This window comes from Centruroides sculpturatus, unplaced genomic scaffold, assembly GCF_000671375.1.
Source record: "Centruroides sculpturatus isolate CEXI.00-Female unplaced genomic scaffold, Cexi_2.0 scaffold1064, whole genome shotgun sequence".
Lineage (NCBI taxonomy): Eukaryota > Metazoa > Arthropoda > Arachnida > Scorpiones > Buthidae > Centruroides > Centruroides sculpturatus.
In genome coordinates this window covers 254,557-275,994 of record NW_019385564.1, presented here as the reverse complement: position 1 = coordinate 275,994, position 21,438 = coordinate 254,557, and the positions used below count along the sequence as shown (strand labels likewise).

Below are 21,438 nucleotides of genomic sequence, written 5' to 3'. Positions count from 1 at the left end.
ATTTTAAAAACTATGTATTTAATTTTCTTTCTGTTGAGACAAATTATTGTTGATTAAAATGAAAATTTCAGAAGAATCGAAAATAATTTAACACACATAAAGTATGAAACTTCCTTTAATTATAACATTAGGCACAGGGAACTGTTGACCTTTTTTTTTATTATTATTTGAATTTTCAGCTTCTTTTTTTCTACTTTTTATTTCTTTTTGCAAATCAGCTCAACACTTTTTCCGCTATCATTTTCTGGGGTGGGCCGTAATTCTCGCTGAAATTGTAGTTTTTTTTTTATGTAGTGTAGGACCTTCAAACACTTGTCTTCAAACACTTCTACCCGTGACCCCCCTGTAAGGCTTCGCGACCCCCCTGGGGGTCGCAACCCACAGGTTGAAAAACACTGCTTTAAACTATTTATGAATCATATCATAACTATATTATGAATCATATGATAAAAGTTCTCTGATATAGATAACAATTCATTATCTTATATGAAATCAAATATTATTTTACATATGAGTCAAAATGAGATAATTATGATCATGTAAAGATTCAATATTTCATTATATGTCATATACCATTTTGCATATATAGTAATAGAACAATATGTTATGACATTTGGCATAAAAAACTGACACACAAACTGGAAATATAAACTAAAACAACCACTTCACACCTAAGCGATAATTCCAGCAAACGAACAATAAAAAAAGTTTAATGTTCAAACGTTTTCGGCCGTCTTTCAGAGGCCCTCGTCAGGAAAAATTGCATAGAACAGAAAAAACAGCTCTATCTTTAACAGTTTTCAAACATTAAATGTTAAAAATTAGAACACAGCTATGTTCGAAAACTGTTAAAGATAGAGCTGTTTTTTCTGTTCTATGCAATTTTTCCTGACAAGGGCCTCTGAAAGACGGCCAAAAACGTTTGAACATTAAGTCTTTTTTATTGTTCGTTTGCTAGGTGTGAAGTGGTTGTTTTAGTTATGACATTTCATAACTTTTTATATTTACAAATATTCCATTATAAACAATAAAATATTTGTAAATATCGTGGTTAAATTAGTGAAAAATTCAAAGTTTTTAAAAGATACAGAAACTTAAAATACTGTATATTAATCAATATAAGTAGGTGGTTAGGTCACCATCTAATGATAAATTTAATAACAATAATACAGTAATAAATAAATATAATAATAAGAAATAAATTAATAAACTTTAAAAAATGTGATAAAATAAAAAAATAAAGTATCTTTATGTTTTTTATCTATTGAATATATTCATTGGTTTACATTATATATTATACTTAAAATGTAAATAAATCCTTAATTTAAGCTAATGTTCACTCATGTGATAAAGATTTGTTTTTGACATAGAATGATTTGTTACAAATTATAAGATACTACTGGGAAAATATTTCAATCAAGGACTTACAAATTTGTTCAGTAAATGAAAAAAACCTATTATTTTAGCAAATAATTGCAAATAACAAAATATGAAAAAATTAAAATTACTTTATATTTAAATACAGGCTAATGAAAATAGAAGTTTATAAGTATAGAGTTTTTGCTTATATACTTTAATTGTAAGAAATAATTTATATATCTGCTGAGAGTAAAATAAATTGAAATGCATTTTAAAAAAATTTTTTATACAAAGTTAAGAATTACAGCTAAAAATTTTTTTGACAGTCTATGAATAAATTTTAAAAAGTGCTATTGCAATAGTTCTAATGATTGATAGTTGTTTATATTTGGAATTATTAAAACTTTTCTTGCATTTATTTCATCACATTAAAATATAGAAAATATAAACAACATTATCTGTAAAAGGTAACATTACTCAAACTATACTTCCAGAATCTTATCAGGATATAATATGGCTAGTTAATGATTATTATATTAAGTAATTTAGATTAGTGATTAAGTTGCCATCTTATGTTAAATTTAATCATTAGAAATAAATAAATTTAAACTTAGAATATTCCAAAGGAAAAGATCAACCCAGAACAAGACTAAAAACCATAACTCCTGCTTACTGTGCATATACAGTCAACCCCCCTATAACACGGTAGATACGTTCCGTTCTTTATGAATCCATTTTGTATGAGTCCTTGCCAATCACAGCCCGGCACGTATGCACTTTACGGACTACAGCTGTTTGAAAGGTTTTCTTCCATAAAATTAATCGATTCCTAGACTAATTCGACTCAACATTTCCAAAATACGTATATTTTTTTGGGAATAATCCATATAAACTATGCTATAAACAAAAAATTGTAGGATTACTTACCGAGTGTGCACTGTTCGACATCGCCATTGCTCAAGCTTGTTTTCGTCGCGGAGCAGCGCACCAAACGGCGGCCACGATTTCTGATAAGTTATTTTTCTGCGAAAAATTCGTTGAACTTTGAAGACATCATTAATATAAATAATTTTTATGGCCGTTGAATAAGAAATGTTTCTTTCACAAGAAAGAAACTTTTCATATTCACAAGTGCTGTATTAGACTTACGGTACCCAATTCACATACTGTACAGACGATAGTAAACTCAACTTACTCGCCTAAACTCTCCGTAGCGTGGCGCTGGACGGCGGAAAGTATATATATAATTATAATAAAGTTACAATAAATTAAGTTAATATATAATTATATATACAGTACCTAATTTATATATAATTATATGTACAGTACCTAATTTATATATAATACTGTACAGACGATAATAAACTCAATTTACCCGCCTAAACTCTCCGTAGCATGGTGCTGGATGGCGAAAAGTAGTTTGGCTGCCCGTTGACGTTTTACCGAATTATAGGAGTTTTTTTACCATGTTTGTACGGATACTGTCACAATTTTTTCGCCATCATATAGGAATCCGAACTATAGGAACCTGTGTTATAGGGGGGTCGACTGTATATGTGAAGGTTTCTGTTGTATTGGACAACCTCATAAATTGTATTAGTTTTCTGTTCTTGCTCTGGAATCCTGTTGGAACTCACTCCTTTGGCTTCAGTTCTGGTTGTTGTGTCAGTGGTGTGTTGATCCTGGGCTAATCTATGGATTGTACTCCTCCTGTATCTGTGAGCAACTGCTATGTCTTCCAGGTGTTTGAAGCTCTTTGGTTATGTCTTCTCTTCCGGTGTTGTGTGTGTATGCTCTTTTTATCAGTGCCCTGAAAGCAGCAATTTTATATTGATATGAGTCTTCTGAGTCCACTGGTGTGTATAGTGGCGAGTACCCTGGTTTATAGTATACCTTCATTTGTATTTCTTTTTTGTAAATTCGTATGGAGATATCTAAAAAGTGTGCCTCTGAAGGTGACATCTGTTCTATTTTGAGTTCTTCATGTCATCTAAAAAATTCCTAATATTCAATGCACTTTTCCATAACACAATTACATTGTCTATATATCTCCTGTACAATATGATGTCTTCTTTAAATTTGGGAATGGTTCTTTGCTCCAATTGCCTCAATATTAGCTTGCACAAGTTTCCCAACAGAGGGTTCCCCATTGGAACACCTCTCTTTTGCACATATATAACATCTTCGAACCTAAAAAATGAATAAAACATCACATATCAAGCATATAGGAGTACAATCCATAGATTAGCCCAGGATCAACACACCACTGACATAACAACCAGAACTGAAGCCAAAGGAGCGAGTTCCTGTGCGTTAGATCAAGCATAACAAATATAACATCACATCACATAGGAAGCATATAGTTGATCTAACGCACAGGAAGTGCATTAGATCAACTATATGCTTCCTATGTGATGTGATGTTATATTTGTTAAATAGGGTGTCCCCGAGAGCACAGAAGCAGGGCTGTAGTTTAATCGATGGATACAGAGCTTCAAAATCTATTATGGAGATGTATGTGTCCTCTATAAGTGTTGCCCTTTTTAATTCATCAATTAATTGCCTGGAGTTCCTCACTGTTAAATTATAGCCTTAAAGAACATCACAGCATTGGCAACATATGCATCGGACCCAGATATATATGTGGACCTAGAGAATGCAGTTCTAATAAAAAAATTGTTCCAAACTGATCACATATGGACATTGGAAAAACTAGAGATTTACAAAGCTGACAGAATAGGGAACTGCATAAACTATAAGGCCAATGACACAATATCATATGCATGGCAGTATGCATATGAGAATGATCCCCAACATTAATGCCATTTTATACATATAATATCTGTCAAAAGCATTAGTTTGACGACTGTGCCCCTAAATATTGCATGTCAGAATTTCAAACTCTTGAATTATATGGTATTTAAATATTCAAATTCTGGGCATTCCAAAGTTGGAACACCATTGAACCTGAAGCAGAACTCGGTGGAGATTTGAAAACGTTTGTTCACTCAGGTAAACATTATAATTTACAAAATTATGACTTACTTAAGCCTGTAACCAATGCGAAATTGTAAAATATTAACGCACAAACGTTTTCTGAACACCTTCAGTGTTCTTCCTCAGGTTTTAAAACTGGATTTTTTATATTCTGAAACACCGCTATGAAATTTTCAAAAAACGAACGATGATATTTCGAACGCTCGGTGTCCATTGCGCATGCGTTGTACACGTTGTGTTCCCGTTGTTCAGAGTCCCATTCAAACTTCTAATGATTATGTAATTTCTCTCGTTATTCATATGATGTAGTAATCTAGCCTTCCACGTCATGTGTCCCCCTCTCTGGCATTGAGGTGGAAAGGATCTCGCTTACATTCAACCCTATATTGAGATCGGTATACACAGCTATAGCCAAAAGACGTAATGTCTACATTGCTTACAAGAGAGGCTCAACTATGTTTGACATACTATGTAATGGGAAGGACCCGTCTGACCCGATAAAATTGCCGGGAATATATCGGATCCCTGTTAGGGATGAAAGATTTGACAGAGATCTAGTTTACATAGTGTCTACGAAACGCTCAATGGGGGTAAGAATGAGTGAACACAAAGCAGACATACGTCACAACAGAGCCACCACGTCACTGTCGGTGTATGCTTCTGACCCGGATATTACAGTTGACTTCACAGGGGCAACGTTAATAGTTAAAACGACACAGATGGACCACCTCAAATGGCTAGAGGCGGTGGAGATATTTAAGGCGCACACTTCATTGGAGTGCATTAATACACGGGAGGAGATGGCTCTTTCGTACGCTTGGCAGGCCGTTTTGCATAATGATTCGTAAAGATTGATTTAACACCGGATGATGCGGAGGGGGGACACATGACGTGGAAGGCTAGATTACTACATCGTATGAATAACGAGAGAAATTACATAATCATTAGAAGTTTGAATGGGATTCTGAACAACAGGAACACAACGTGTACAACGCGTGTGCAATGGACACCGAGTGTTTGAAATATCATCGTTCGTTTTTTTGAAAATTTCATAGCGATGTTCCAGAATATAAAAAATCCAGTTTTAAAACCTGAGGAAGAACACGGAAGGTGTTCAGAAAATGTTTGTGCGTTAATATTTTACGATTTTGCATCGGTTACAGGCTTAAGTAAGTCATAATTTTGTTTATACAACCCGGTGTGCTTGTAGGAGTTATTTATTATAATTTACTGGAAACACAAAGGTTTTGAAAGGGTTAGTTACAGGATTCCAGTAATCAAGTAGTATAAAGTTAAATAATAAAACTTTTATAAAATGGAGCTTCTTTAAGTCAATTATAATGCAATATATGAGCTTGTCAGTTTTTGCAAGTTTCATCAATATCAGGTCTACTATGTGATATAGTTACCCTCATTTCTTTGTCTGTATTACTAAGTCTTTTGTTTTTTGAGTTTTTATATAGATGAATGCAAGATCTGAGCTCATAAATATTATGTTGAAAAGAGTAACAAAATTTTTAGTGCCTTATGTTGAGAGCTGGTTATTTAGATTGGACAAAAATCCAAAATTTCCCAAGTGTTATTTCAGAGAATTTCATTTTTAATGCATCATCTATTGACAAGTTGTTGTTTTTGTATTGAAAATTCACAATTCAATGTACTAACTGCACCAAATTGATTTCATATCCAGTCATAATTTTCTATACTTAAGGAAGGAAAGTAACTTGCAATATTTTCTTCCAATAGGGTTAAATGTTCTTTTATAATAGAAATAATTTCCTAAGCATTTTTATTATGAAGTTTGTACTTTTTCTGATATGCAATTTTTCAAAGAGATATTTTTTCTGAAATGCTGACATTTTTTTATCAGTGGATGTCAAAATATTTTCATGTTTTCCTTGTATTAAGCTATTGAAGTACTTAAAAATATTGGCAAAGTATGCCATTTTAACAAACCAAATATCATTTTTATAAAAGTATTTGCACCTGCATTTTAGAAAAAGTTCTAAAAATGGACTCAGCACTTGGCCCTGAATAACAATCTTACTTTCAGCATGCAAAAGCAAAGATTTATACTCAACTTCCATAGATATTCAAATTTAAAAAGAAAAACTTAAATGATGTTGACTTGATGTAAGTTAACATTTTTACAACTTTGTCTAGTAAAGGTTTTAACATTGCTGGTAATGTTTTTGAAATTAGAGATTCTCTATGCAAAAAACATTGCTTAGATATAATATTTGAGTTTCTTGTCTTTGCAAGAGTAACACAGAGTAACAGGGTAATGGTTGGCAATGCAACTTGTATCTTGTCTGCATTGTAAACTGCAAATTTACACCTGTATGTTTGCTGACCTGGTGGAGATTGGGGTCTTAAAATCCCACTTCTTGGACACCACTGTAAATTCACCGATTAGGGGAGTTTTATTCCCTCTTGTCAGGATGGACTAAGGTCTACTCGTATGTGGGTGGCAGTTTTTAGGAGGCAGCAAAAGACAAGTGTTTCACAAAGAAACCATTTATTTTTTCGAAGATCATGCTTACAAATGATTGACAAGGTCCCAGATGTCGATGTCCTGGTAGTTGGATGTCTCTAGTGGTTTTCTTTTTGTCTTGCGGTGGTAGAGCCCCGAGTTAGAGTTTGGAGTAGTAAAGTAACACAAGATATAGTGATGAATGGAGGCACAAAGATATGAGGGCAATGATCACAACAGGTATATTCAAGAGGAAATTCTTTGTCCTTGAGGTAGAGGCTTTATAGTTTCCTTGGGATCAAATTATTTCTAATTGGTCAGGCTTTCCCTTCTATTCTCCCTTATTGGTCTTTTAAGTGAAAATTGAGACCAGTTTAGGTTGCAAGAAAAAAGCCCGGAATGTTTTATTTGACACTATCTTCTGGACTCTGATCGCACTTTATTGATGACTATGACACCTATGCCCATTCTATTACAGTTTCATTTTGTTTTACATTATTGCATCTTAAGTTTAAATATTTCCCTTTTTAATTTTCTTTATCTAAAATTTTTTTCCACTATTCTTTATGAACGACGATGTCAAAGTCCGGTGTCACCGACTCAACACATATAACTTGATTTCTTGACAGTTTAACTTAATAAATTTTACATTTTTCTTTTATTTAAATCCCCCCTTTTTTGGACTATTTCTGGGGCCTCACAGGGCTCCTTACCAAAGGAAAATATTGCTTTGGTGCCAGCGACATTTTCTCTGGCAGCCTCGGATGCTGACAGTTCGCTTTCGTTTTGGAATATGATTTCACATAAACAATTGTCTTTCGTTCTCTGTTTTTTTCTCTCTCACGCATGTTTGGTTTTGCATTACATCATAATGTGCTTGTTTGTGACAACATGTCAGTGATATACAAGATCATCTGATTGATAAATTCGCGTAACATCTTCTATGTTCAAGCATAGAATGGGTTACAACTGATGAAGTGAATAATCGCATTTTTTGAATAACATTTCTACAACAGAAAAAGTTTTTCTTTTCAAAACATTCCTTGAACAAGAACAAATTCATTTGTTTGTTATGTTCTCTCAAAGGAATCCGTACTCGATTTTCATCAGGGTGTGGATTCCTCTGAGAACATTTTTTTCTAATTTTAAAGACTGAGCAAATTATATCAATTTCAAAATTTTTCATTTTTCTCTGAAAAGCCAAAAAAAGGGTCTAAATTGAATTTATTCAATCAGTCTGTCATTCAAGAGATTACCACTCCTTGTCTTCTTTTCTTTCAAGTTTTCTGACAGAATCTAGGGTGGAGAATGAAAGAATGTCTGCACAGATAGTGGACATTCATCGACCTCAACATCCTTTGCATGCATCGCTTCTTCTGGATGTCCTTCTCATAAACATGCAACAGTTTTCTATCATCGGTTTTTCGATGCAGGTAACTACAAATCGAGGTCACGTGGTTCTGAGGGGACATTTCCCTCAATTCTGCTGGACGTTCCTTCGTGATTGTTTTCCTGTTGAATCAGTTCATTGACAGTTGTTTTCATGTGTTTTCTGATTGTTTCCTGCACGTTTTAAATAGGAAGATCAATTTTCCTATTCTTCAATTGTATAAATTGCTCAATCTATGGTAGTTTCTACATGAGTGTTTTTCTCGTGACAATTTTTGGATTTGAACAATGTGTGTGTGATTGACAATTTTCACATATTCTTTTTCCAACAAACATCAATTTTTTGATGAATAATGGTACATTTGCCGAAGCTTCGTTCACAATACTAAATATCAGCACAAATGAATAAAAGTTACAGGTTTCAATTTCATCATTATGAAGAAAGAGTTTCATATTATTAGCAAAGTTCCAGTTTCCGACAATGTTTGTTGATCATACTTGTGTTTTTATAGACTAACCTCCTCCTCATTGGAGATGATGACCTCTCAAAAGATGATGACAGGTAAAAGAGATCACCATTTACAGTTTTCAGTAAATAATCTAATGGGAGTAGGTGGTGATGGGCGCTCGTGACATTGGCCTCGAGATGGAGCCTGAGTAACTTCCGCATCTGCAATTATCACTATGCGGGGTGGTATGTAACTAGAAGATTTTGGAAGGACCCAAGGGTACTCTCTTACAGGTCCCTGGCTTCGAAGAGCTTAATTGTGTGAGAATAGAGAAGGGGTCATGGGTTTTTTGGGTTCCGTGGTTCATGTTGAGTCTGTCCTATCCTGTTGGATTGAGTGTAAAATGACCTTGTCCCAGAGGTCAAGTAAATCTGCTTGTAGTGACTCTGCATCACTACCTAAATAAGAGTTAGAATTTCTTGATCCTGAGTCATCATCCTCTTTGAGGGATGGCTTAAATTCTAAGCGTGCTATGGCAGGCTCAAGAATCTGTTCACAGAATGATTAAAAAGTTGTATACAGTTTATAGCACTTTTGAGTAGGTTGTCAAAGTGACCCCTTGTGTCCCAATTAGAATGTCTGTAATGTACAGTACCAGTAAAAGAATGTTGACATGAGGTTGCAATAGTGTGGTGTTATGTTTGGCATGGAGCTATAGTATTTGTTTATTTTATTTAATTATCTGTATTCATGTTACACTTGATATACTTGTCAAACATTGTGAAAAAAATCTGGTTAGGCCCTATACTACAAAAGAATAAAGATTACACAGACTTGACTAATGAAAGATCAGTGCTAGAAAAGGGAGAGTAAAATGAGTCACCATAACTAACAATTTTCCGAGGAGTTAACAGTATCACCAACTTTTTATTATGCAACAGAAAAACTACAAAAATCAAAACATAATATATGCATCAATATTCTATTTATAAACAACTTCAATCACTGTATTCTAACAATTCACATAGAATATGAGAGAAAATTATCAAGGACTTTTTAAACTTATGTGGAAGATTGGTTGGAGCTAAAAGTACCAAAAATTTCAATTTAATGAGACCATATCATATGGAAAACCCTATACACTATGTCTGGGACCTATAAACAGTTTCAAATTAACATAGTTTGACTTAGCAAAGTTTTACTTTACACCAAATTTAATGACTTCTAATTTTAGTGAAACAATATATATAAACAATGAAAAATATTAATTAAATAAAAGGTCCCAAAAGTAACTTTAATGTAACTTATTATTAAGTTGTTATAAAATAATTAAATTAGCCATTTTAAAGTATATAGTTGCTGTTGTTTTCTAAACACTTTTCCCAGCAGGACAAAGGGCAAAAATTCCTTTCTAAAAAAATTCTCCACTTGATTTGAAAAAGTCCATGACTGCATCTTTAACTTCACAAAAATGCAGGCTGCACAAAAATGTAACTCTCCATACCACATATCAGACTTCAGACTGGCTAAAATAAATATGGATGAGATGTAATGGACCATCCTGATTCAGTCTGAACTTAGCACCCTCTGATTTTTACCTTTTTGACCTCTTAAGAAACATCTTGATGATTTATACTTTTGAGATATCTGAACTAATTAACACATAGTAATTAGTTCAGATTAGCATGAATGCACTGTATTTACATATACAGGGTGTGTCAGAATGACGTTTTAAAAATTTGGAGGATTGTAGAGGATGAAGTTTTGAATGTTTTGATATAAGGAACCTATAGCCGGAAATGTGATATAAAGTGTCTGCAGCGGTAAGAAGTACTTGACCGCCCTTCACTTTGGTAGCTACCCTTCTGTCCATTGACGTCATGTTATTGTTGCAGATGGAAGACTGTAAACACACAACTACAGGGTCTAACTGAGTCTGTGTGTAGTATGTTGTGTACAGCATTTAATACTATCAGAGGGGAGTGTGGCATCTTACAGAGAGTCAGACAAAACATGGTTCGTCGTTGCACATTATGTAACGAAGTTGGTGGTCGTCACATTGAACATTTACTCTAAAGTAGTGCAGCCACTGTTTCAATGTACAGTTTGATTCTACTCTACTGTTTTGTCAATAAAACTTGTCATAAATACTGTATTCTGCTGTTTCATTCAGCATACTGACTGCATAGAACGTTCTATGCAGTCAGTATGCTGTAGTCAAAGTGCTGTAGAAACTTTATATCACATTTCCAGCTATAGGTTCCTTATATCAAATTGTTCAAAATTTTATCCTCTATATTCACCCAAATTTTTAAAACGTCATTCTGATACACCCTGTAGGCCTATAATATAATGGTAATATTAATAAGAAAATATATATTTACTCGAATAAAAGTTTTATCCATTTGACTCTCATTCCAGTCTATCTGATCAGAGTTTTTGATTACTGCATGCATTACAACAGTCTTCAAGTAATAAGATGCCAAAATTTTCCAATCTTGCTTGTCTCGTAACAGCTAATAATTATAAATTATTCTGTTATTACTTTAAACTTATATAGATAAAAAAAATTAAATATATTTTCCAAATATATTCATTACCCTAACAAATTGATAAATTATACAGCACTATACTTACCTACACTTAAAAATGCTGTTTTTAATACAATTTATGATATTCTTCTTATTAGTATATAACTGTAGTAATAACATTCATTTTTGATATGTTTATTATGTTAAATTTCAGGAAAGCATCCAAATATCATTTATTGGTATGTGGTATGCTCCAACCATAATTGATGGTTGGGAATTTTTAATAACTCCTTGTCAATGTCAATTAATGCATATCTAAATTAGAACTGTGTAACAGGAATATGAATTTAATTAAACCCAAAAATACATGACACAAACTATTTTCTTATTACACCATTAAAGTTGAAAGGCTTATATGAGCCATTTATTTTGAAGTGGGACAAGTCCATTGTGTGAAAAAAATAGTTAAAGCTGATTATTATTACAAATTAACATAAAATTTATGTTTTTAATCAATTCACAATAAATATCTTTTAATATCAGTATAAATTTGTTACTAGTAATTTATACCATCAATGATATTTGTTGTGTGTTGATTTTGAAAGTGAGGCAAGTCCACTCTAAAGAAAAATATAAAGATATGATGGATTTATTACCCTATGTACTATCTGTTCATCATGAATACTTTAAAAATATGCACCATCTAAACTAAGAAATATAATTATATGCATGCAACTTACTACTGAATATTGTTTCTTATTTTAGCCACTTTTTCCTATAAAATTAAATTTATTTTTTATTTTATTGTAGCTTTTCAAAAGAAGTATGAAATGTTGAAATAAAATAAATAAGTAAATAAATAAAACATTCAATTTTGCTATTATAATTACATTTCATTCAAAGAAAATCAACGTTTTCAACAAATCATTGCTTTTGAAAGTGAGACAAGTCCATTGGTGCATACCAAAACCATGATTTTTTTCACCTAACACGGATAATCATTATTACATATTAAATTTACATGAAATAAGAACAAAAAAATATAAAATAAGTCTATTACTATTTACGAATATTTTTAAACCCGTTTAAATGCAAACCATTAACTATCTAGCAATAACATAAAATGGACTTGCTCCATTTTCAAAATCAATGGCTCATATATATATGAACATACACATTAACCGATTCAATTAGTAACATGAAACAAACTGCTGAATTATATATTGGATTATAACAAGGCTAATCTATATTCTGACAAATAACCTGGCAGTTTGTTTGGCATTACTAATTGAATTGGATATTGGAAAAAAAAAACTTTTTTTTTTCTTGTAGGTGAAACTAATATTCTCATATGAAATGTGGGGATCTATCATCCTGGGTAATACTTTATCAACAAAATTCTGCTAAGTCCATTCACAATGGGGAAGGATTCTTGGTTCTCCTTCTTCAGTGTCTACACCAACATTCAATGAAGTGTGATAAAAGTGTCTGTTTGTGTATAAGTAAACTTAGAGCCATAGAGGGCTGTAGGCAACCAGTATGATTATATCTAAATTAGTTAAGTAATTAATAGCTCTGGAAGTAAAGATTGTACAGGGGTCTTGGCAACATAACTGAAAAAGCATCTGCATGATAAACAGGAGTTGCAGATTCAAATCTCACTCTTGACCAATCTTTCCTTCCATGATATTCTAAATTTAAAAATTAAATTTATTATTAGATGGTGGCCTAACCACTTACCTATAGCCAAATTGCTTTACATCCAATTAAATTAGCTTTGTTATAGTCTGATAAATAATCTGGCAGTTTTTTGGCATTGAAAGGATTGTTATTATGTATATCAGCTCAAAAATATATGGGAATCTTTCTTCATATAATTGTATTTAGGGTATTCACAATGTGAAGCTTTCCTTGCTGAACAAGCCTTTACAACTTTCTTAAAAGTTACAAAAACATTGCTTTTCTAGGTCTCATTTTTGTTACATTCTTTGGCAAAAGCTGGGCTGTGTTCAGTAATGCAGAATTCTTGCTAAGTCTAGTTATGCTATTATGTTGAACTTGTTTCTAACTACTGTTTCACTATTCCCACTGCTAGAATTCTAGCTAGTTCACTCAGCTTCTTTTATCTATGCTAACTTCTACTAGTGACATCATTGTTTTTGTTTCATCGTATGATTTGTAAGATGGCTGCTCATGTTGGACTAAATGTATTTTATTATAACAATCACAAAGTTATTCTCTCATTCTAAATCATTAACTCATTCTAAAATGACATTGAAATGTAAAATTATCATACATTGGTATAATAGATTCCGAATACATTTTAACGGAAGATAGCGGTCCATTTCGTTGATTACAATTAATAATTGCTGTATTAACTTCATCACAATCTGATGCAGCTTCCATTTGAATAGTTGTATTGGTTACTTCACTTCCTTTTTGACCAGTTTGTTTGAGACAATTGTTGGATCGTAATTTTAACTTCATCCACTATTTTGCCTAGTTGTCTAAGAATAATCGTTCAATGATGCTCAGAACATTTTTAGTTCTGCACTCTAAGCCATTCAGAATTCTAACTTAGGTGTTCTGCGTTACTGAACACGGCCCTGCTGTGTGACTCTTGTTATCAGAAAAAGCATGATGTACAGGGGCAAGACACTACTATCAATAAAATTGAGAATATATACAGTGGAACCTGCTTAATGTAACCACCCTTGAAACAAGATAAATAGTCACTATATGGAGAATGCATACATTACATCAAACAAACCAATGACACATTGCTTTATATGTTTTATGAATTTATTTCTATTAATGTTGACAGCTGTGATTTTATATAGCATTATACACATTAATTGGGTCAAAAACTGTATAAATTGAGATATCCTCTCTGAAGTTTTCCACTGTTATGTCATTTACATCATTTGATTCTCCACACAGTACCTTCTCTAGTATTAACCAGACACAAAAGCATTCATGCCATGTGTGAGAATATGGATGAGGGTCAAGGCCCTCTAATCGTCAGATCTGTTAGACCTGCTCACTTTGTCACTGGATGGCTTAATTTTTACAGAACCCGAGTGGTAAGATTCTGTGTGGGGTTTGTGCACAGTCAATAAACCAGACAAGAAGGACATTAAATAAAAATTAACAATTTAATCAAAGAAATACCAACAAGGACAATTAATAATACAACAAAACATAAAAAGATAACATAGGCTTAAATGTATAACCTAAGACTATAATTTCAGTATTACCGAGAGAGAGAGCTTTACAATTATTTATATTACCACACTGGAGGAGATGTCTATATGGGCTTGAAGCTGAAGGCTGGATGTCCCAGTGGGCTGGCCCTATGGCATGTTCTATTGGGAAGGAACTGCCTTCCTATGGTACTCTCAGGGAAGAACTGCCTCGAGTCTATCCCATTCCACCTTTTTATTACCGATTATGACCTCATCTTTTTCCCAAAAAATGGTGTGTCATTTGACCAGGTGGTGTGCAAAATTCTAAGAGAGAAGGTGTGGAGGAAGGAACCAAAACATCCTTATTTCTTATTAAATGTTGAGTGACTTAGCAGTTTTTCAGGATGTTGAAGTTTTGTAACCTTTTTAGGTTATATATTATTTTTATGTCAAAATTCTTCTATCATTTTTAAACATTTTAAGTGAAAATTAAAGTAAATTATTTATTTGAATGAGAGTCCCTCCAGATTATCACACATGCATTTGCTGAAACCATTTCATAACAGCAGCATTTATCTCAAAATTTGCTGTCTTTCTTACTTTTCTGGAATGGTCTCCATTTTCATTGTCTTAATAATGTTCAAAGTTCCATTCTACCTTGAATTTATGAATGTTGTTAATAACACAGGCTTTACTTATCCTGAACTTTGCTGCTGCTTTTTATTGACAATTTGGTTCAAGAAATTTGATAACATCAAGTTTTTCTTTTAGAGTAAGCTCTCTATATGAATTGGTTTGAGCCATAATTGAGGACTGCAGAGCAGTAGATGAACAGATTTTAGATGGTCTCTGTAATGAACAAGACACAAAACTACAGAATACACTTATATGTGATAAATAGGAGAGAAACTCAGTACAGTAGGAAAATGGTGTGATATTTCTGGAGTTTTCTAAATTCTGCCTGAACAAGATTGCTAGATATCTCAGATTTTTATAGCCTAAACAATTATAAAATCCAGCCCGAAATTTATAATCACTTCTTCTTTATCCTTGTCTTTTCCCATGTTTATATGGGGTCAGCATTTTCTTCTCTAATATGTTTCTTCCATTTCTCCCCGTCAAGGGCTTCTTCTCTCTTAAATTCCCCTCTGGTTCAAGTCTTCTTCTGCCTTATCTTTCCAATGCATCTTTGGTCTTTTCTCTTTCCTTTTATTACCAGTTTTCCAATCTTCTTTCCAACATAATTATCGCTTCTTTGCTCTATGTAGCCAAACCACCTCAACCTGCATTCTTGCACCTTTTTGCTCAAGGGGCCCACCTTAACGGAACTATAATAATAAAATCATTTCATATTCTATCTTTCCTTGACACTCCACACATCCATCTCAACACTCTCATCTCCGCCACCACCATCTTTCTTTCTTGGGCTCTTGTTATTGCCCATGTCTCTGCTCCATATAACATTGCAGGTCTAACAACTGATTTATACAATTTTCCTTTCAGATTGCTAACTTTCTTGTCACATAACACACCGCTCAGCTTCCTCCAGTTCATCCATCCACATTGAATTCTATGCTGCACCTCCAAGTTCAATCCCATCTTGACAAATGTCCCAAGATATTTAAAACTCGGAACCAAAGGGTGCAGCACATTTTGGATTCTAATATTACACTCATCTCTACCATTCAGAGTCATATAAGCTGTTTTAGTTCTGCTAATCTTCATGCCTCTTTCTTCCAAAACTTTCCTCTAATCTGCCAGTTTCTTCGCAGCCTTGGTTTGGGAAACAGCACAATACCATCTGCAAACAGCATACTCCACAGAGCCTCACACTTCATGTCACACACCATCACATCCATTATCAGGTCAAACAAATAAGGGCTAAGGGCTGATCCCTGATGTAAACCAACATTAACGAAGAACCCTTCTGTAGTGCCCACACTGCTCTTAACTTGGGCCTCTGCTCCCTTGTATATTTCCTTGAGGAGCCTAATATATTTCTCTGAAACATTCTTTTCCCTCAAACATCTCCATACCTCTTGCCTTGGTACCCTATCATATGCCTTTTCCAGATCTATGAACACCATATGCAAATTTTCGTTCATTTCCATCAGCTGTTTTACAGCAAAGATAACATCAGTAGTACTCCTTCCTGGTAAAAAGCCAAACTGTTCCTCTCCAATCTCAGATTCCTGCCTAATCCTTCTTTCTACAATTTTCTCCCAAATCTTCATAGTGTGGGACAATAACTTTATACCTCTGTAATTTCTGCAATTCTGTACATTCACTTACCTTTAAAGATTGGAACCAGAATGCTCTTCCTCCATTCATCTGGGATCTCTTGCTGCCAGAGTTTCTTCATAAGGTCCCAGAAAATATCAATTCCCTCCTTACCCAAACCTCAACTGGAATCCAATCAGTGCCTACTGCTTTCCCTATCTTCATTTTCCTAAGCACACTTTCCACTTCTCTGCTAATATCTTGTACCACTCCTTCATTAGCCTCTCCATTCTCATATAAAGTTCTGGGGTTTTCTTCATTCAATAAATTCCTAAAATAATCTTTTCATCTTTCCTTGACACTTTTGTAATCTTGTAATAGCACTCCTTTATCATCTTTAATCAGTTTACTAAAGGTAAAATCTTTTAATGCCTTATTTCTTACTTGGCAATTCTCATCAACTGCCTTTCACCACCTTTCCTTTCAAAAACTTTATAAGCCTCTTCTAAAGCCTTTGCTTTCTCAATAGCCACTGCCTTTTTTAGTCATTTTATTTCCCAAATGGTAAGTTTCTTTATCTTCAGGCCTTCCCATCAAATCCCACCTTTTCTTTGCCTCTTTCTTTTGTTTAACTGTGGATTGTATCTCAGCATTCCACCACCAAAGTTCCTTTCCTTCTGGCAATCTCTTCCCTGAAGTTTTTCCCAAAATCGCTTCTCCAACTTTCAAGATGCAATTACTATTCAACAACCACCATTTTTGCACATCATCCAGAAACTTGATTTCTTTTAACACTTTTACCTTAAACGCTTTCCTTAATTCCTCTTCTTTCAATCTCCACCATTTGATCCTTGTTCAATATGGCTAACACAATTCTTACAATGTCGCATAAGAAAGTCACAATCCACCAGGAGAACACTATATTGTGCAGCAACACTTTCTCTATTTAACACCTTACTGTTTCTCATTTCTCTCAGATGTCTCCTGCAGCACAAGAAAAAATCAATCTGGCTGGATCTACCTCCACTCATATATGCAACCAGTTGGTTTGCTTTCTTCTCAAAGTAGGTGTTAACTATGCAAGGTCAAAAGCCACAGCATGATCAACTAGTCTTTCTCCCTCTCCATTCCGTTCTCCCACACTCCACCTCCCAAGAACTATTCTTTCCGCATTCTTCCTCTTCCCAATTTGACCATTTAAATCTCCGCACAGATTAATCTCTCGTTCATAGGAACACACATTATAACTTGGTCAAGATCTGTCCAAAAGTTTGTCTTTTCTTCTTCTCCACTACCTGACTGAGGAGCATACACACACACAATCATAATGAAAATTCCACCAACGTCCAACTTAATGCTCATAATTCTATCATACCTTCATTTAACCTCACAGACACTGTCTTTTAGAATTTTATCAATTATGATACCTACTCCATTCCTTCCTCCCTTATTTGCTCCACTCACAAACAGCTTGTACCCTTCACCAAGTTCTTTAGCTTTATTTTCTTTCCATCTTGTCTCTTGCAGGCACAAAATGTTTACTCTCCTTCTTTGCATAAGATCCACCAACTCTCTACTCTTCCCATTCAATGTTCTGATGTTTAAAGTACCTATTCTTATACTTGTCTTCTTCCTCTTCTCTTTCTGGACTAACTTCTTTATCTGAATCCATTCTTGGTTTGGTAGTCCCAGCTCATTTGACATAGTTTTCAGGCTACATGACTGCATCGCTTCGGGGAGATGTCCTAACACAGTTATAGCTTACTTCCATGTAGCTTTGGCAGAGGTTTTACAGCCGGATGCCCTTCCTGATGCCAATCCTATTTGTTCTAAGGCCTAAATATATACATATATATTTTTTATTATAATATTCAAACCACAGTGGTTATCAAACTCTGTTCTATTCAAATTCAAAATTTATAATGACTAGTGCCCAGAAAATTAGATGTTGATCTAAAAAAGCATATAAAAGCAGATTTCAGAGTTAATGAAATTATTTCTCATTTTTCAATTTTTAGAACATTTATTTAACATTTTTTCTGAAATGTGGATTGAATTTAGTTTCTTCATGGTAACTATTGTATTACAATATTGAAGCAACTTCTGGTAATGGAAAATACTTTTGAAGTAAATACTACAGTGTGTGGTATTTACTTCAAAATAAATACTACAGGTAAATACTACAGGTGTTGATGTGGGGCCAAGGGGGGAGAAAAAAAAAAAAAAAACTCGACGAACGATAATAGGTGATATGTATCGTCATCGTCTCCCTTGCCGTTTGGATTGCCGAGCGGTAACAATCAACGACATGTGGAAGCAGTTGAGTCAGAGATAGATGCTTCGTTTACAAACAACACAACCGTTTATTAAACACGAAAGAAGCTTACAAGATTTCCGTGATCCTGGAAGTTCNGGTAATCCTCGTTTCTGCCATTCAATGGAATACATCCAACAGCGTGTCTCCCCAAAAACATGATGTTTGACAATGAAATCCATCATAGATTTCAATTTTTGTTTGAACACACGTGCAATGATGTCATGGCGATCCGAAGACGATTGTCCAGGCAACAGAAGATCTTTAATTTCTTCCCACGTAGGATTGCATGTAAATGTTATGAATAAATCCGGACGGCCGTATGCGCGAACATAAGTCATTGCATCTTGTGCGTATTCATGCATGTGCCGTGGGCTTCCTGTGAATGTAGCAGGCAATATGACCATTTTCCCTAGTTCATNATCAACGACATGTGGAAGCAGTTGAGTCAGAGATAGATGCTTCGTTTACAAACAACACAACCGTTTATTAAACACGAAAAAAGCTTACAAGATTTCTGTGATCCTGGAAGTTCTGCGGCAGCTGTGGCCTCTGGGTCTTCCTCTCCTTTCCAAGATAGTCCCATTTTGAAGGAGTGTCCCTTGTTTGCGAATGAACCATTCCATCACGTCTCGACGACTCCGGGACGATGCGGTCGACTTCCGTTGATGGAAAGATGTCGATCCGAGGTCAGGAGATGGAGACTGTTTTATATGGTTTTCTTTGTGTTTCCACGCCGTCCGTGACGCACTTAAGACCCCCAGTAAGACAGGAATGCAAACACTTACTCTGAATACTTTATTCAGGGTTTATTTGGAACGGACGATCTACACTCGCATACATTAAACATGGCCGTCTGTCTTGCACGTGCCGCGCTCTCTCTGGTGTTGCCAGATCTTACCGTAACAGAGACGAAGATGGGTGCGAGACACACACACAACAACAGGTCCGTCACTTGGAACTTTCGGGAGAAGAAGCCCTCGTGTCTTCGAATTTCTGGGGTTTTATCTGTTTTCTCTCAGATTCCCCTTTCCGATTGGTTTCCCGTCCTCACCTGATGACAATTCGAAACCTTTCGGGGGCGCAGGAAAGGTCAAAATCGAAGTTTAATTCGATCTCCAACCGGAACTGGTTGACGGACTTACATTCTTCCATTGTTTTAAAGTTAGCATCGCATTTTCATAAAATAAAATCTATTTCTAACTACTATATATTTTTTTTCTTTCTAAAACAATTATTTTAATGCGAATTTTAGTGAGGGTTCGGACCTGTCCAGAGCCTCACATTGAGCTGCAAGTAGAATTTCTTCTTGCCTATACCACGAGGGTTGCCAGTAAAAAAAACCCCACAATCCACCAGCTTTTTTCTGTAAAGTGGTCACATTTTACAATAAACAGATTTTCACTACACAAAGAAAAAGTATCCCTAAAATCTATTGAGTAAATTTCAGACCAAATAAAATTGGTTACTATAGGAAGATGGTCAAGTTAGAGAGGTGGTCACATTGGCAGATTCCACTGTGTTTTAAATTAAATATATTAAAAATTTCAGTTCAGCATTGTGAAGATATCACAATAATTTTTGTTTGTTATTTATATTTGTTTCAATCTCTTGTGGTGTTCGTAATGAGAGGTACATGATCCCGCGAGCAAAATGGTACAAAATGAATCTTAATACAAAGTAATTTTTATTTTATTCTCTCTGAACAGGTTCTTTACATAGGATCCCAACTTTACAACTTCCAGAATTTAATATGTATACAGGCATTCGATATTTGTCCTCAAAAGCAGTTATCTTGCACAAACGCGACAATCTGATGAGGACCGTACTCACTTATACTAACTTACACTAACTTAAAACTAAAAATGGAAGAATAGGAGAAATAAAGATAGATAAGGAAAGTAGTAGAAATACCCGGGTTTCTTGCGATGAGCCCTTTGGTGGGGAACAACTTCGGACTAAGTCGTCTTCCCTCGATGATCTCTCTCTGCACTTTCTCGTCTTAGATCACCTTTTCCTTGTAGACCTTTCGTCTATAGTCTTTTTCTTTCGGACTGAGTTGTCTTCCCTCGATGATCTCTCTCTGCACTTTCTCGTCTTAGATCACCTTTTCCTTGTAGGAGCACTCACTTTTTCACCTCCTACCTCTTCGGGATCTCAACCCAGACTGGAACCCAGTGTCGCCGGATCTGAAGGTTAAAAAGTAGCGTGGTTGTGCTCCAAAAGTAGCGGATTTGAACTGTTTGTAGCCCAAACAATAAAAATGAATTATTTTGCAACTATGCACTTTTACTAATGAAATAAGTTTGTAATATATGTATATACATACACAGGGTGTATCAGAATTTTAAAAATTTGGGGATTGTAGAGGATGAAATTTTGAACGTTTTGATATAAGGAACCTACAGCCGGAAATGAGATACGTATAAAGTTTCTACTGCACTTTGCACGTTCTATGAGGTCGGTATGCTGAATGAAACAGCAGAATACAGTATTTATGACAAGTTTTATTGACAAAACA

General features: G+C 34.5%; 1 protein-coding gene across 8 annotated transcripts in view; it reads right to left on the bottom strand.

Annotated features, from left to right (window-relative positions):
- Positions 1–21,438, bottom strand: part of LOC111640160 — an 88,461-nt gene that overhangs the window by 23,563 nt on the left and 43,460 nt on the right. For all 8 annotated transcript variants that reach the window (XM_023386155.1, XM_023386157.1, XM_023386161.1 and 5 more), the window contains one exon: positions 11,052–11,183. In XM_023386155.1, coding sequence (XP_023241923.1) covers positions 11,052–11,183 — 132 coding nt within the window. The remainder of the gene's footprint in view (positions 1–11,051; positions 11,184–21,438) is intronic.